General features: G+C 35.5%; 2 protein-coding genes across 5 annotated transcripts in view; both read right to left on the bottom strand.

Annotated features, from left to right (window-relative positions):
• The window catches only part of LOC107688874 (protein TANC1-like), a 137,652-nt gene extending 126,893 nt beyond the window's left edge, over positions 1-10,759 (bottom strand). For both annotated transcript variants that reach the window (XM_016486701.1, XM_016486702.1), the window contains exon 1: positions 10,660-10,759. The gene's annotated coding sequence lies outside the window, so the exon portion shown is untranslated. The remainder of the gene's footprint in view (positions 1-10,659) is intronic.
• A 1,906-nt stretch (positions 10,760-12,665) lies between these two features.
• LOC107688875 (plakophilin-4-like) overlaps positions 12,666-17,178 on the bottom strand; it is a 40,803-nt gene continuing 36,290 nt past the window's right edge. For 2 of the 3 annotated variants that reach the window (XM_016486703.1, XM_016486704.1), the window contains exons 19-22: positions 16,493-16,610; positions 16,170-16,301; positions 14,984-15,057; positions 12,666-13,673 (exon numbers count right to left, since the gene is read on the bottom strand). In XM_016486703.1, coding sequence (XP_016342189.1) covers positions 13,434-13,673; positions 14,984-15,057; positions 16,170-16,301; positions 16,493-16,610 — 564 coding nt within the window. In that variant the 3' untranslated portion in view covers positions 12,666-13,433. The remainder of the gene's footprint in view (positions 13,674-14,983; positions 15,058-16,169; positions 16,302-16,492; positions 16,611-17,178) is intronic. The other variant, XM_016486705.1, reaches the window with a different exon arrangement.

Below are 17,178 nucleotides of genomic sequence, written 5' to 3'. Positions count from 1 at the left end.
TTCTTGGCACTGAGTGTACAAGTTCATGACAAATTTTCACATCTGTCCTGTTTAACTCCTGGACAACCTCCTTAAATGCTCTGGTCTTTAATGGGGAGTTTTGCTAATCTCATCTCTACAGAATCCCCCACAGCTGCTCAAGAGTGTTAAGACTGAATGAAATGCATGTCAGAAGACCTGATTATTTCAGGAGCCTTATCACAAGTCCATAGTTTTTGAATATTGGTGCTACTTCTGCTATATTTTCACACTTAAACCAATAATTTGGTATTCCTCTTGTACCATTGTCCTCTTTAATGCTAAGAAATGTGTCACCTGGCAGTTCTCTCCCAAGTGGTTCCACTGCTGCCGGCATTAAGTCTGAGTATGATTCAGTGGGCTATATAACACTTTGAATTGTCAGGAAATTACTTGTCTTTAAAAGTTTAAAAGTTTTGGTTCTATATACTTACCTGTTGATCAAAAATAGCCTTAAACCTATACACCTTTTTTTATTTTTTTTTATTTAGTAACTTTCATGAGGGTGTACTCATTTTTGCAAAATTACTTGTCTTTAAAAGTTTTGGTTCAATATACTTACCTGTTGATCAAAAATAGCCTTAAACCTATACACTTTTTTTTTAGTAACTTTCAGGAGGGTGTACTCATTTTTGCAACACAAAATTGTATCACTTTGATAAGAAAATCTTATTTTGCTGAATAATTTTTGCATTCTTCTTTGGTAATTGATCAAGCAGGCTTGATGGAACATTACATCTACAAAGAACCTTAACATGTCTTCTAAATAAAGAGTAATTGCTGAATTTGTTAAGTTTTAGAGGGGGTGTACTCATTTATGCTGTGCACTGTATATACATGTACATATACAGAATATACATATTTATATACACATAGAACACTCTGACTGAGCGCTTGATAGTTTCACTACTCTCTGTCTTTCAAGTGCAATATTCCTATAGTGGAATATGAATATGAATATGAAATATATATATATATATATATATAGTGGTGTGAAAAAGTGTTGTAAACCTGTTATACTGTATTATGACAGCACTTTTTTAAAACAAAATTTCAATATCGTGATAATACCGTATACCGTGATAAAAGCATGAACAATTAATCGCAACATGAAAATTTGATACCGGCATATCCCTAACACATATATATACACATACATGCATACATACACACACACACACACACTACCTAATGGTCGATTCTATTTCCAAAGTGTGCGAGAGTTGCAACCTCATAAATATGCAAATAATATATTTATTTTCATACATATACAGTGTGAAACAGTGATACAGTGTGTCAAAACCTGAGATTAATTTATAACTAATGATTTAAATAATAACCCAGAGTAAAGTATGAACAGAATGAGGCATTAACCCAGGGTCATTTTTAAGCTTTTGAACCATGTTGTTCAAAAGCCCAAATGAGTGAAGGACTCACTAATACTTTGTTTTCTGCCTAAACAATCCTTTTCTTGGAACATCACAGAAAAGCAGAAAAAAAGGAAACAGAGTAGCTGTAGGCAGCATGCAATATATTTTTGTGGAAAAATTACTTGGGGAGTTAAGACACGAGTCTGACTGTTGGTTTGGGCTTAAAAACTGTCACCATCAGCTCTTTTATACAGCGCAACCAATTTTACTGATTCTTTCCCTCAGCCACAGGACTGCTAGCCACAGCCAACCAGAAGCAATCAAATAAAAAGAACAACAAATGAGAGGAAACAAAACCATATAAGGGTAAATTATGAAATTATTAATTAATGAAGCACATTATGCCTTATAAATGATGCATCACAGTTGTGCACTTACTATAATTTGTAACAGTTTTGGAGACAAACTCTGGGATTGATTAGTTTGTGTTCTGTTAAATGTTAAAACGAATTATCTTCAAGCCTAAAAGGCAGCACTGGTTCAATGGATTCAATACTAATTGCCTGGATTTGAAAGGAGCCACATCCTGTCATTCAGCGACATGGTTCTGAAACACAAGCCTAAATGACATCATGAAAAACACATCACAGATATTGTGCCCATCCAAAGATGTCATTTTCTCATCAGCCATCATTCCCTTTCATATACACTGGCACATGTGCACCCCAGGAATATGAAGCAGGGTCACACACATATGTGCAAAATGGAATTCATAATGCCTGGCTTGTCAAGCCAAATACTGTACAGATTTGCAAAGACACTGATGTCACAGAGGTGACGTCACATTACTAACTCCATCTGGATGGTGCTGGATATAGGGAAAACAGGCCTTTGCCTTACAGAGACAGAGCACATACAGGCAGAACTCTATAAAATAAGTTAACTTCACTAAGAAACATTTATATCTTCTGAAGTCTGTTTTTTTTATCCAATACTAAAAAGATTACCTTTAATTCTGTACTAATGACAGCATTTTTATAGATATTGCATATTGGCTACCAATTCACCATCACAAGTGATATCAATAATGGTCGGTCTACTTTTAAAGTCACCGATTCACCGATTTCTGTTTGAGAAGCTAAAAAAGACCAGAGCAAATCATCCCTGCGTGTGACTGAAAATTAAATTACAGACTCCAGAAAAGTGCATTAGAGCTTCACCGTAGTGTGTTTGCCAGAGTTGGAACCAAGCAACTGGAAAGCTCTGGTTTGACCACCACTGGCCCTCCACCGTGAATAACGTTTTAAGTTGTACTTTCTAGTAATAGCAGGTTTCTGTGGGCCATGACTGCAGCCTAAATGTGAGTTTAATTGGATGAAAGCTGAGATTTATCAGAGGGTGGAGGGGAAAAATAGAGAACGACAAGAAATAAGGTGGCGACTGGGGTGGATGCTGAGGGATGAAAGCAAAACATGACTAAAAAAAAGCTTAGGAAACAAAGAAAACCATGCATTCAGGAAAACACTGCAGTGCATTTAGTCTCATAATGCTGTAGACTTTAAGTGCTATAGTATATGAAAATATAAAACAGCTGAATGGGAATTTTTCATTCAAATGACACATTCAGAAATACATTCGCAGCACAAATGAACGACTCGTTTTAGGGGTTTCAGAATTGACGTGCTCGTTCAGTGAGTGGGAAATGAGGACGTCTTTTTCTAAATAGGTTTCAGCCATAAAACCTAAGGGAAAATGGCCTTGTTTCCTTTTATGGACAATCTGGCCTAAATCTCCTCCCCACTTAACCATTTGAAAAAGACATATGGGGGGTCTTATACAAATGTGCAGCCCTCACATCAAAAGCTGTCAAGCTTTTCAGGCCTAACAAGAGCAGATTTTTAGACAGAAGGTTACTGGTTTTGTGAGCAGTTATGCAAGAACTAGTTTCTGTGATCTTTCAGAAGTAGAGTTCTAGAACATACTTGTCAGATTCATTCATTTCCACGATAAGCAGTGAGAGGGTGAAGCTCACCAAGAGGTGTGCAGGTAATAATTTACTCCAAAATCAAGCAAAAACAAACAGACAAAAGATAAATATTATGAAGTTTAAATCATATCAGTCATCAGCTGACACCTTTTAAAAAATTAATATTTTCTTTTTTATATGATAATATTATTAAATCAGCTATTTTTGAGATATTTCTGTCTATTTTAATATTTATCATCAATGAGCACCAATTTAAAGAGATAACAATAGCTTATGGCAAATATTTAACACTTTAAGAATACTTTTCCTTTAAAAGTGCACATTAAACACATTAGTTTTTAGTGCCTTTCAATTTTTCTTTTTTTAAACCAAGTATAATAGAATTATAATATCAGTCATTTTTCAGTTATCAGCATCCTAAAAGCTTCTTTAATGTGACATTTTTTTTGGGGAGGGGGGGTATATTTTATATATTATGGTAGCATTTGTTGTCCTTCAATCTATTTATGAAACATTTATTATTTTTCAAATGAAATAATTTTATTGATTAATAATTGCAAAGACAATACCAGAGTAGGGATGGCCGATATCTTATCGTTTGCGTTATACCAGTAAAAATTCTCCCCACGATAAGAATTAGTCTTCCCGCGATAATAACGATAAAGTCTAGTTGTTGACATATTTCTGTGTGCGACTGTGTGGAGTGACGTGAAGGAAGGTGGATGTGAAATTGAGTAGCTCCTTCTACAATCTGGAACAGGTTTGAATAGGGCTGAGCCTTGAGTAAATGTGCTACAGTAGCACGTGTGCGATACAGTTTTACATGTGTATGAGTCGTTTAAACCTGTTGTCCGACAAAGATATTATTTATTGACATGCTTTTTCTCCATATTAACTTCATAACAGTCGGGGTTTGAAATAAATTATTTTTGTGATCAGATGTGGTTTCATATCACAGAATAAGGCAGAAATCATACTATTTTATAGCATTATATACAGTGATAAAGGCTATGTCGATTAGCATTGCATTATAGATATATTTTATCCTAATAAAAATACCCAAGATTGCTGGAAGAACACCGATACCATATATTTTGTGCAATCGCATGTTTATTGTCTTCAGGTTTCCTCAGTTAAAATTTCTCTATTTGCGTTTTATTCAGCAACAGCGATCACTGGATACCTCTGTCCATATTAGGGATTTCCTGGAGCATTATTTCTACTATGCATTTGTGGAGTTTCTGCACAAGGGCGCCCTCCGGCTTCCAGTATTAATTAAACAGTCATTACATTACGTGTGTACTGCTCACAACACCCTATTTTGGGTAAAAATAGGAAAGATAATACTTTTCTCTAAAGAAACAGGATTCCCTAAATTATCGTCATTGATATCGTTATCGCAATAAATATCAGAAATTATCGTGATACATTTTTAAGCCCATATCGCCCATCCCTATACCAGGGGTATTAATTGCAAGAAAAAAAATACCAGAGGTATTACTGTAATTGCAAGGGGAAAATTTTGCTTAGTTGTCCTAAAAAAGTGACAAGGTAAATCATTCAAAGTGTCTTAATATAAATAATTTTATACATTCTCTTTATGCAAAATATGATTTCTTATTTTTTATTTGGGTTTGGGTTAAAATGTGATCTTAACATTTCTTAAAGATTTCACAAGATTAACCTGGAAAATTTCAGAAGAATGTACAAGAGTGACAAGGATTTTAAGGCTCAAGTGACTCTAGAGGTGTGTATGTAACACAAATGAGGAGACAATCTATTCCCTGAACCACCATGACATCTGTTTTTTCCATTCTACCAAACATGACATCATGGTGCATCATCCTGATGAAATGCGTAGACCAATGACTACCCTAAACTTATAGAGTAGATCTGATGATCTATAACTGATTCTCTGGTCATTTTGACATCTGAAGTGCATTAAACACTGCGAGGCAATTTTTCCTATTTCAGATCCCACTTCAATACAGCCACAAACCAAAGTTAAATCTTGCCATCGACATACTGTGTGTTGACGAAAAAGAGAATGTTCAAAAGTGTCTCTGAATCTTTCTGGATGGCAGTGAGTAACAATCCACGCTTCATTTCACTACCCTATAGACATCCTATGGACATTAACCAGCCCACCCTTTCACTCTAGCTCTTTTCAGGTCAAACATTAGCTCATTCTCTCCCGCGGAGTTAAACACAGCCAATTAAACCATTAGTCTGCCATAAAAACACTAGAGTGTCTCAAGGAACAGCAGGACCGTGCAAGCCTGTACTTCCATTAATGAGTAAACATGGGAAATGCTCTAAAGGTGTTGACAGGGAGATGGAAAGCTATAGTGTTCACGACATCCAAACAAATACTATAGCACGGAGAGCGTGTATCACTCTCTGGATCGCTTCTGGAAATCACAGAGGGAATAATTACGCTGATTAAATTAGGATTTTATGATTTTTCCAGTCAGAACTACTTCTGTGGCACTCTCTCTTCAGCTGCCAGAATTCTCTGTACGAAAACAAACATTCCTTTTTGTTTTATTGCGACTTTGCAAGTCACAGGCTTCTGAAGAACGGTGGAAGACATCCAGTGATGCATGCTCACCACAGTTCAGCAATGATGTTATGTTCTTATTTAAAAAAAAAATAAATACAAAACAAAATGCACACAATTTTACCATAACAGTCATTTTAAACATAATAAACAAGAAGACTTCAAAAATACTTTTTTTGTATCTTTCAAGTTCAACATTATAGAGTGCATTAGTGTCTGCCCACTTTTTCAGTGGCGCTGGTTCCGGAATAATTATTTTCACTCATTTTTCCTACATGGATTTAAAAAAAGCCTTTTTTAAGGTGTTTAAAGCCACCAGCAACAACATATAATCGCAACATTACAAACTTCTATTTAAAAGTTATTTTAATACATTTTAATAAATAATTTTACTACTTTGCTCTGAGAAGATGTTGCCATTTTTGTCATGTCCTGCGATCCTCTGTAACTTCTAGGCCTGGTTTCATAGACAGGGCTTAGACTAAGGCTATGTTTACACTAGTGCATTTTAGTTTTAAAAAGCATAACTTTTGCTACTGTTATGCCTGTCATTTACACTACTCTGACGTTTTCGACCCTCGAAAAAGGAGACTTTTGAAAACGCTGCAGACCCCCTTTTAGGGCTGGGTGGTATATCGAGTTTGTACGATATATCGATATATTTTTAATAAGTGATACGGTATGAAGCAATATCGTCAATATCGAGTTTGATAGGAGCTCATTTGAAAAAATATCTAGGGAGGACACAGACTGAACTGCTGCAGAGAAAGTGCATAATACAATTTGTTCTAAACATGTGACAAGCTTTATATGAAGGGCTTTAAAAAAAAACTCGTAAGACATAGTAGCCAATAGTTTATAGTTTCAGTTTAAAGCGGCTCGGCCTGTCAGATGCTCTGTCAGAAAGGCTGCGTATGCCGCTGACAGAGGCGAGCTGTTTAATGTGTTTGAGATGTGCTGTTTTCCTAAAATGCATAACTTACATTTCACAGGCATATTGTCCATGTGTAAATGTTAGAAAGCCATGGAAATATTTCCATTTTGCTGTCAGAACTGCATGAGCCTTCTGCTTTGCGGTGCTCTCCGCTAAACTTCACAGACTTCATTTAAAACGAGCGCCGCCGTGCGCACGTGCACCAATCAGAGGGAGCATGAAATAGGAGCGCAATAGCTCTGACTAAAATATACATTTTGCTGAAATATTTGTAGTTGGACAATAGATGTGGCATGTAGAATTTTAAACCTGCAAGTAAGTGCAGTGTTTCTCATACATTGATTTATTTGTGGCGCCCGCTACAATATCAAAACTGACTGCCACAAATAGATTTTCCAAAAGGCTTTGACTTCGTTGAATAAACATGAGCATTTCAAAATTGAAACCGGTGCGGGTGTTTTTATATCACTGTATTTCTGAAGGAAACCGACTGTCTTCAGAAAATTTTAAATGTCATTTTCATTTCATCTTGCATGTAATGTCTGATAAAGCAGCGTTTGTGAGCGGAGCGCTGCTTTGTGTACAGCCGTTACCGGGGAAACCTCGATCTCTACCACTCCAACAGCACCTCCTGTTGGCAGAGAATGAAATTGCATATATATGCCGCCACAAATAGAGTGCAAGTCTGTGGGAAACACTGAAGTGTATTTGTATGATAGCACTAACAGTAAAGTGACTCTAATGGGATAATCAAAATCGCCTTTTTACTCAATTATTCTGTGCTTTTTTATTATTTTCATTTTTAGTTTAGTAAATTTAACTTCTGCTTTATAAAAGCCTTATTTTTTTGTTCTTAGATTGCAATGTAACAGTGTTAGAATATAATGCGATTTTAACCCTTTTTTGCACATAATATATGGCTACATGGTTACATTCATTTTATTTATTTGTTTAATCCAAATACAAAATACAGAGATATATACCGTATACCACAAATCAGCCAAAAAATACAGAGATATGAATTTTTGCTCATATCGCCCAGCCCTACCCCCTTTTAGTTTGAAAACTCCAGGGTTGCATTTCAGTGTAAACAGACCAAAACTGAGACTTTTGAAAATTATGACGTGGCTGCCCACATTTGCTCTGCGTATCCTTGATGACCGTGTAAACAATAACATCATGCTCATTGCTGAACCCATAGATATGTATAGGTAGATTCCCCATTCGACCGCTCCAATCCACCATCTAAATAATAGGGAATCTACCTATACATATCTATGGTTGTATCTGCATGAAAGGTCATGTGACATGCGTTTTCGGTTGTGTAGTGTGGATGGAGATAGTTTCTGAAACGCAGTGAAAATGGCAGTGTAGATGAGAATCTTTTTCTTTTAAAATGCCGTTTTAATGAAAACGCACTAGTGTAAACAGGGCCTAAGCCAGGATTAGTAAGTTAAATTAGGACATTTAAAGGGGTCATATGATGCGATTTAAATTTTTCCTTTCTCTTTGGAGTGTTACAAGCTCTTGGTGCATAAAGAAGATCTGTAAAGTTGCAAAGACTAAAGTCTCAAATCCAAAGAGATATTCTTTATAAAAGTTAAGAGTCAGCCACACCTACCTAAAACGGCTCGTTCTAACAATAAACACATTTCATTACACCAAATACACAAAATAATGTTCTTTTTAGCAGCATCATATGACCCCTTTAAGTAATTTTTATAAATATGCCTTAGAAGAAAAAAAAAACCTTACTGGTGTACATCATGAGACAAAAAGGCACTGATATAGTGCTGGGCGGTATGACCAAAAATTTATATCACGGTATTTTTCAAAATTATACCGGTTTCACGGTACATGAATTACTCCAGAACAAAGTGAAGAGAGGTGAATGCAGACATACTGGGCAGCAATCACCTGATAGATACGTGCGCATATCGTTCAGAAGTCGAATATAGAATAAATGCATTTGATTGGTAAACCAAATTCAGACTTTACGTTTCAATCTCAAATGGTAATGCATGAAATTTACGGAAAAGTAAACTAAATAACAGCGCTAATAAGTGGGGGGCGTGGTGGCTTTGGCGATCGGCGCTCCAGTCAATCTACTCCACAGCCAATCATGGGCCCCCTCCTTGCTCGGGCCCCGGGGCTTCAGTCCCGCCTAGCCCTATGGTTAAAACGGCCCTGGCTATATAGAGCTACTGCAAAAACGAAGTTTAAAGACAAGATTCTAAAGGTGGCTGCGTACTTGTTTCTCTGAAGCATAAGGTCTATACACACAAATATTGGTGGAATTTCCTGTACAGCATCATGGGTAATGTAGTTTTCACCACAAATTTAAACTGTTAAACAATTCCTTTAAATAATAATTTGAAATAACGCAAACAGGTAGCGTCACCAAAAACATACCATCGATTAAGAACCTCTGGGTTCACAACAGGTCTGTAAGTCATTGTTAAAAATCTATTCCCCATAGAGAAAACAAATGGAGTTTTTACTTCCGGAAAACTGACTGTTGCATTCTATTGTGAAGCAATGGCTTCATAACCTGAAGTTCAGTCATATGCTCCATCAAGCAACAGTTATGCTGTCCTAACTGAAGATGGAACAAATTATCGCAAGTATTGTGACCCCTCCACTGTTATGGAAACAGTGCTTGGAATGCTCACAGTGGAAGTACAAGACACTAAAGGAACTGTAAGGATTAAGCAGCGGCATAAGGACGATATCTTCTTTCACGAAAACCCACAAGGCATGTGGTCCATGCTCTTGCTTTTGCAAAATTCAATATATTTCGATAGGGTTCAATAAAGCATGCAACAGATTCAGTGATCAGAACAATGGCAGTAAGCTTTAAAAATGAAATCCTATTCTGCTTACCGCAAGTGATCTGATTACTTTCTGGCCGAAGGCAGCAATAACAGATGTCTACTGAACTGAAAACATTAACTAACTGAATCAAGAGGCTTCAGGGTAAAGTGTGGAAAGCAGACAAGAAATGCAAGAGTTTAATGACAAGCTGACATGGAGGAATGGCCACAGTCTTGGTTCAGCTGACCTTTACAAATGCAAGAACAAACACATTCCATTACTTTGTCAAATCTAGTGTAACGTGTGCATGGTGTGTGTGTGTGTGTGTGTGTGTGTGTACACCTGTTCAGTGTCAGTTGGCTCATGACCCTGGCTGGAAAGTCTGCGGTACCTCACATTTTTTCCTAAAATGAGCATGTGTATACAGAGGAAAATAAACTCTCAGGATTTAGGTGTTGATTTAAAGGTCCAAAGTTCCTGACTGTAAGTATTTGCAGTACAGAATCCACATGTGATGCCTACCTCAAGTCTTGTGCAGTGTTTTGGCTAAATAAAATTCAAGCAGCGGTTACATACTTTGTGTGCAAAACAGAAAATAGTACTGGCTTGATTGACTAATAATAAAAAGGCAAACAAATATGAATCAGGATTGCAAACTAATGAACTGGTTTGTGTACAAATTTTGATCAGTGTTGCACGTGACAACTGAAATATCACAGCATGACAGAGCACTCAATCACTAATGTTGAGTCTGAAAAAGTAACTATGTGTCCAACAAAGGATGCTTATAAAACAACTGTGAGAAAGAAAATAACGCAACTGGTAACATACTCTGAAACACGCATGTTTGATACATCAGTTACACGAACGCGCCTCTGAGTATCAACTTCAAAACACCAAAACTGGCAAAGGTTGTCCGTTATTACTTTGTTTCATGTACAAACTGTGTCAGACTTAAAGTTTGTAGAAAACTTACCTGTTTCAAGAGAGATACCGCCCAGTCTCTGCCTGACACACACGAGCTTCCCGTTCAGTATTTACGTTTATAACTGGAGCGAGGGAGCGAGTGATTGAGGGAGGGCGGCCGTGCGTTCCATCAGCTCCTCCCTCTCGCGATTCCCTCAGTCTGAACAAACAGCGCGGTAAACTGACCGCTTTGACTGGGAAAAGTCTGTTCACATGGACAGTTAAATACTTTCTTTCCTTAAAGCATATTAGTATTTTAAATTAATAAAACATAAAATCTAAAAATGTAAATTGAAACAAAATCTGTCTTAAGAGGTGTCTAATACCATGTCTCCATCAAATACCTTAAAGGGATAGTTCACCCAAAAATAAAAATTCTGTCATTAAATACTCACCCTCATGTCGTTCCAAACCCGTAAGACCTTTGTTCATCTTCGGAACACAAATTAAGATATTTTTTGATGAAATCAGAGAGCTTTCTGACCCTGCATAGACAGCAACGCAACTGACATATTCAAGGCCCAGAAAGGTCGTAAGGACATTGTTAAAATAGTCCATGTGACATCAGTGGTTCAACCTTAATGTAATGAAGCGACATGTTAGTCTTCGCTGCACATTCAGGACAGTACCACAATGCATGCCATTGCGTTATGGTTGAACCACTGATGTTTTAACAATGTCTATATTGCCTTTCTTGGCCTTTAAGGTTTCAGTTGCATTGCTGTCTATGCAGGGCCAGAAAGCTCTCATATTTCATAAAAAAATATCTTAATTTGTATTCCGGAGATCAAACTGTTTTCTCGGAAATGTATATTTTTTTATATTTCCCATAAATCCTCAATTTCCTATTCCATTTTTTATATATAATATTTCTTTTTAATTAACAATTAGGCTACATCATCTTCCAGGAAGTGACACCATTTTTGGTGGGGAAAAATGCAATGCTTTTCATTTATGACAATAACATAAAAACAATACTAAGTTTTAATAAAATAAGAAGAGTTTAAAATGTGTTCATATTTGTTTGTTTTTTTATTTGATTTATCAAATAAATCTAAAGATTGAATCTAAAAAATTTAAGTAAAAAATAAACAGTGATGGATCTGTTGAATTTGACATTTTGTGGTAGTAGTTGGTTTGTCTCACTTTAAAACATTTTGTCCTGTTAGATAAAACTTTAGAAAAACAAATTAACTTATAAGTTAATTTAATGTTAATGTAAATTAATCTCCTCATGGAGTAATGAATAAAGTTAACCTGTTAGCATAATAGGACTAATTTACTGTTAAGCAAGTTATAATTTATAAAAAGTTATGAACTTGACCAGAGCACATTTCTGAAAGTCCCAACATTACACAACAAGCATGTTCATTTTTTTCCTTTTCTTTCTTTCTTTTTTGTAGTTGAGAATGACCCTTTTGTTCATCTGATACAGAGGAGCCGGAACTGACCGCTTATAAATATGTGCTGACAGAACATGATGTAGAAGTAATAACTCACCAGGAAGAAGAAAATAAACATACTGATATGTATCAAGGGTTTTCACTCCCTCAAACCACTAGTCTATAATATCTGTCCTGTTATATCTGCTGAAATAGCATGGTGCTGCTCCCACTCGAGTCTTCAGCGCCCCCGTGTGGCTATCGATGGAACATCTTACTCATTAATATTGCGAGGACTTCACTTGTGAATAGCTTAGGGCCACTGTCTGCTATTATGCACGCCAATGTTACAAATCTAGGTGTCATTTCTGATTCTGAATGGAAATTTGATAAGCATATTAATGCTGTAGTGATAAATAGCTTCTTCCAAATGAAAGCTATTGCAAAGCTGAAATCTGTCCTCTGGGTTATTCTCTAATAGAATGTTTTAACAATTTGTAGTGCGAAAACCACTTGAAAATAAAATTGAATTTATGGTAGATGAATAAATAACATAATCCAACATCAAATATAAAAAAAAACAAATGTTATCTTTATTACATCTAAATATTTTGATAGTAATAACTTTTGCCTCCATAAGGTCTCTTACATATACACACAGTTCTACATAGCGATTTATCATGGCACAGTTTTTTGTGCTTAGTAGCACAGATCACGGTTGTACAATAAACTGACGTAGTTGTACAAGACTCCATGGAACATACATTAATCTTTACATTAAGTAGGTAGGTTACAGCAATGAGACCAGACAAAATGACGTTTTTGTTTTCCAATGCACAGAACATTATTATTAGCGTTTCTTTTTTTTTTCTTTAACACTGCTGTTATTTCTTTATTAGCCATTTCAGCCAATATGTAATTTAGTTACACCTTTTCATTTGGCTCCAAACTGAGGTGACTATAATAACATGCCATTAAAAAAACATGAAAAATCAAATCATAAAAAGATGGTTCAAGTTCTCAGTAAATCAGACCTTAAACACGCTTTACTGTTTAAAAACAGCAGATACTGAAAAGTAAAGTCTTTGGCTCACACTCAATCCCAGGTCAGACTAATTCAAGTTCATTTAATTGAGCATTTAATCTGTCATTTATGCACACACACACACACACACAAACATCCAAATGAAAATGAATGTCGCTGCACGGGCTTGTTTGCACACACAAAACAAATTCAATTTGTCGAATGATAATGAACCAGTCACTTCATATGTAACAGCTTGTCCATACTACGGTCTTGGAATCCACTGACCCAGATATGTCTTAAGGAGTAACACCTCTTTGCAATATTGCAAATCTATGGCTACACGTTACATGAACAAATACGCACACACGTACATGCCTACACCCATGAGTCAGGTGAGGTCGGGTAGGGCTGAGTTCTGTATGAAGGCCTGCGTGTGGTGGAGTAGAAGTCCACGTAGTTGGTATTGGGTTTGAGCACCTGCCTCTCGCTCACCACAGGATAACGAACCGGCTCGTCCAGGTACGCATCCTCGTAGCCCATCGGAGATGACAGGTACATTCCAAAAGTGTCATAGGTGCTTTGATTTCCCTCCTCTGGGTAATAGAGCCAGCCATGCTAGAAGAGCAGACAAAAAGAGTGCCTTTTTGATCATCATTTATATAGGTAAAAAGAATAACCAAATAATAAACAAAAAATTACTGACACCATTTATTAAAATCCAGTGACTTTATCTGAATTTTGTTTATTATATATATTTATATAAAATTATCTAAAGGATAATACTTTGTCTTTATTGTCTCTATCTCTTTCTTTCTTTTTTTGTAGAAAATACTTTATTTTATTATAGTATTATATTTAAGTTATTTATTATTTAGGTTCTTATTTTATTTTCAGCCCCATGTTATTTTAGTATAATCGAGACACTATTAAACAAATATTACTAATACTATTAAATGTTTTGGTGTATATATTCTTTTAGAATATATTTTCTGTTTTTATTTACATTTTTAGTTTTAGTCATTTTGTTGAGTGTTTTGTCATTTTTATTAGTTTTTGTTTTTTAAAGATGTCTACATATGTTTTTATCCAAATTAGATTTAGGTATTTATTTTAGAACATCAAGTTAAATTAAATGAAAATGAGAAATGTTAAAAAAGCTATGAAACAAGTTTTAGGTTGTTTAAAAAAAAAAAAAAACTTATTTCAGTTATTAACCGAAGAATAAACATCATAATAACCACATACTAAAATCATCTTATCCTATATTTTATGTCAGAAGTAGATCTCAAATTGTCAGTCTTTTTATGTTTGTACAGTAAACAATATTTCAAAACCTAATATTCGTAGAAATATCAGCATTAAAGCATTAAAAGTTTGTAACAAATATTTAGTCCAATTATCACATGCAATTTGTCTTTTCAGATCAATGTGTAAAATAAAATCTGTCACACTGATGGCATGTGAATTTTTGAGTCTGTTCATCATTCATATTAAAATGTTTATCACACAGACATTTCGTGTTGGTGTGAACAGGCCTTTACATCTTTACATTTACAGTGTCATGATGTAGTGTAATGTATGTTGATTTATCCCAACACACATTCTTTTTATTGCTATTACTAAATTTATTAAGACTTAGAATAAGTGAAAATCTTACAAAAAGTGAATATTTTGCCTTTTCTATATTCTATAAGGTGTGAATTCTATAAGGTGTGTGCTACTAAACCCAGATGCTTTTCACCACAGATTATTTGTGGGCAATGATCAAGGAATAAACCCAATGGATTACGTAAACTTCATCTGTTGGGATTAGTCGCATTAAATCCACGTCAATGGTTATCATTTACAGTGGACATATGGCATCTGGGTTCAGCCGGCTTCAGATTCAGCAATTTCTTCCTGTTTACTTCCTTTCTTCACCTCACCTGTGATCTGCGGGACTCCTCGGCTGAAGGAGACGGACAGGAACTGATAAAATAGGCAGACTGCTTTCCAGACCCTGAACATAGATGAACACAAACATTAAAGGGGTCATATGATGCGATTTCAATTTCTCCTTTCTCTTTGAAGTGTTACAAGCTCTTGGTGCATAAAGAAGATCTGTAAAGTTGCAAAGACTAAAGTCTCAAATCCAAAGAGATATTCTTTGTAAAATTTAAGAGTCAACCACGCCTACCTAAAACGGCTCGTTCTAACACGCCCCCACGTTCACGCAAAGAAAGAAGCATAAACACATTTCATTACACCAAATACACAAAATAATGTTCTTTTTAGCAACATCATATGACCCCTTTAAAATACGATTTCTATCATAAGAACAGAATGAATACTTTTCTATTTACCAGGTATAGTTATAATCATCCATGTTCTCTAATAATGTGACGTTTAAAGGTGTTATATTTGTATTTTATATAAATGTACAGTCTGTGGTGAAGCTTTAATTCTGTGAAGACCTCAGTTAGGGCGGAGAGCAGGGCTGAGGGTTAGATGGGCGGAAATGGTTCAACAGGCCTAATGAAGATCTGACGCATTCTGAATCACAGCCACATAATCAGACCCTCCAGGCCGAAGTACCACCAATCAATAAAGAGTAACTACGGAGGTCAAGTGCTCTTAAATGAATGGCCATTATAGCTTCCGACCAGACAGTGGAATGAAACTGATTGCTCTATTAGTTGAAGAGAGCATGGGTGAAATATCTATTAGCACATCAGTCCAGCTTCTTAATTCACAGACAGATTCTTCTGTTGTTTTTCAAGAGTGATGTACCACACGACTATGCTACATATTTCTAAGTAAAGCTGAATATTCAGGAAGTAATAATGTACAGTATATAATGGGACTTAATTTCATCCAATGGCATTTGATTGGATCTTGACAAGGATTGTGAGGGGAAAAACTTAAGTTTATTGGTTAATATTGTTTTTCCCTGACTGCACAGCATTGATAACATCAGTAGAAAAGTCAAATCAGAAATATGTTTTCAAATCAGAAAATTGTATTACATTTTGACGGACACAAGAATAACAAGAATTGTGCACAATTAGGATCTTTGAATATTTTAGTTTTTTGTCTGTTATAAAGTGGACAGAGGACTCAAGGAAAGCTCACCTGTATACTGACTTGTGTTTCTGTTGGCGTCTCCATAATAATTATGAAGTTGCATAGACGACTGGGTCCTCCGCTGATTTAAGTGATGACCTCTTATACCCAACATGGCAGGGGAAGAGGTGGCACTACCTCCTAAATGTGGAGAAAAAAATCAAATAACGATTAACAATAAACCAATGCAGAGTACAAAAAAAAAACAGGAGAATAAAATAAAACGCCAAATTAATAAATATTAATATCAGCATTTATAAGAAGTGAGTAATTTTTCTGTAGCTTGTACAGAATTACATTTCCTACAATTCCTTGCTGTTGTAATGGCCCACCTGATTGGATAACAGGTGACATCTGCACGTTGCTGGTTGGCAGAGTAGGTTGGGAACGGTAACGGTCTCGTTCCAGTGTTGACACTGGGGTGATGAAGTGGTTCTGGTTCCATCCATCCTGATGAACCACAGAACACACAGTTCCTGTTTACATCTACTGTTATTATCCATCTCAGGTGATGCAATTAGATTAACCAAGACAAAGTATTTCAATTTTAAGTCATTTTGTCTGAGTTCCAAATTTTTGATGAGAAGGTTGTTCCTTGGTATGTTTTAAACTATTGTTGTAATGATTGATATTTAGGTACTTTAGGTATCTGTAAATAAATCTATTTGTTTCCACAAACCATTAGGGTATACACTACAAACACATAAAGTAATATTTTTCTAGTTAAGCACAAAACTGAAAAATCTATATCTATCAATCTATCTATCTATCTGATTTTTAGTTTTCATTAGTTTCCTAGTTTTTTTAAGTCATGTCGAATAGATCGAATTGAATGCACATGAACACAACCACAAAGTCGCAATTACAAGTGGAAAACCTAAAACCTTCTTTAAGCTAAAATTAATTTATAAATATATATATATATATATATATATATATTAGTGATGTCAAACGATTAATCGCATCCAAAATAAAAGTTTTTGTTTACATAATATATGTATGTGTACTGTGTATATTT

This window comes from Sinocyclocheilus anshuiensis, unplaced genomic scaffold, assembly GCF_001515605.1.
Source record: "Sinocyclocheilus anshuiensis isolate Anshui unplaced genomic scaffold, SAMN03320099.WGS_v1.1 scaffold101, whole genome shotgun sequence".
Lineage (NCBI taxonomy): Eukaryota > Metazoa > Chordata > Actinopteri > Cypriniformes > Cyprinidae > Sinocyclocheilus > Sinocyclocheilus anshuiensis.
Note: the sequence above shows the minus strand (reverse complement) of the source record. Positions and strands in the feature narration are given on the sequence as shown.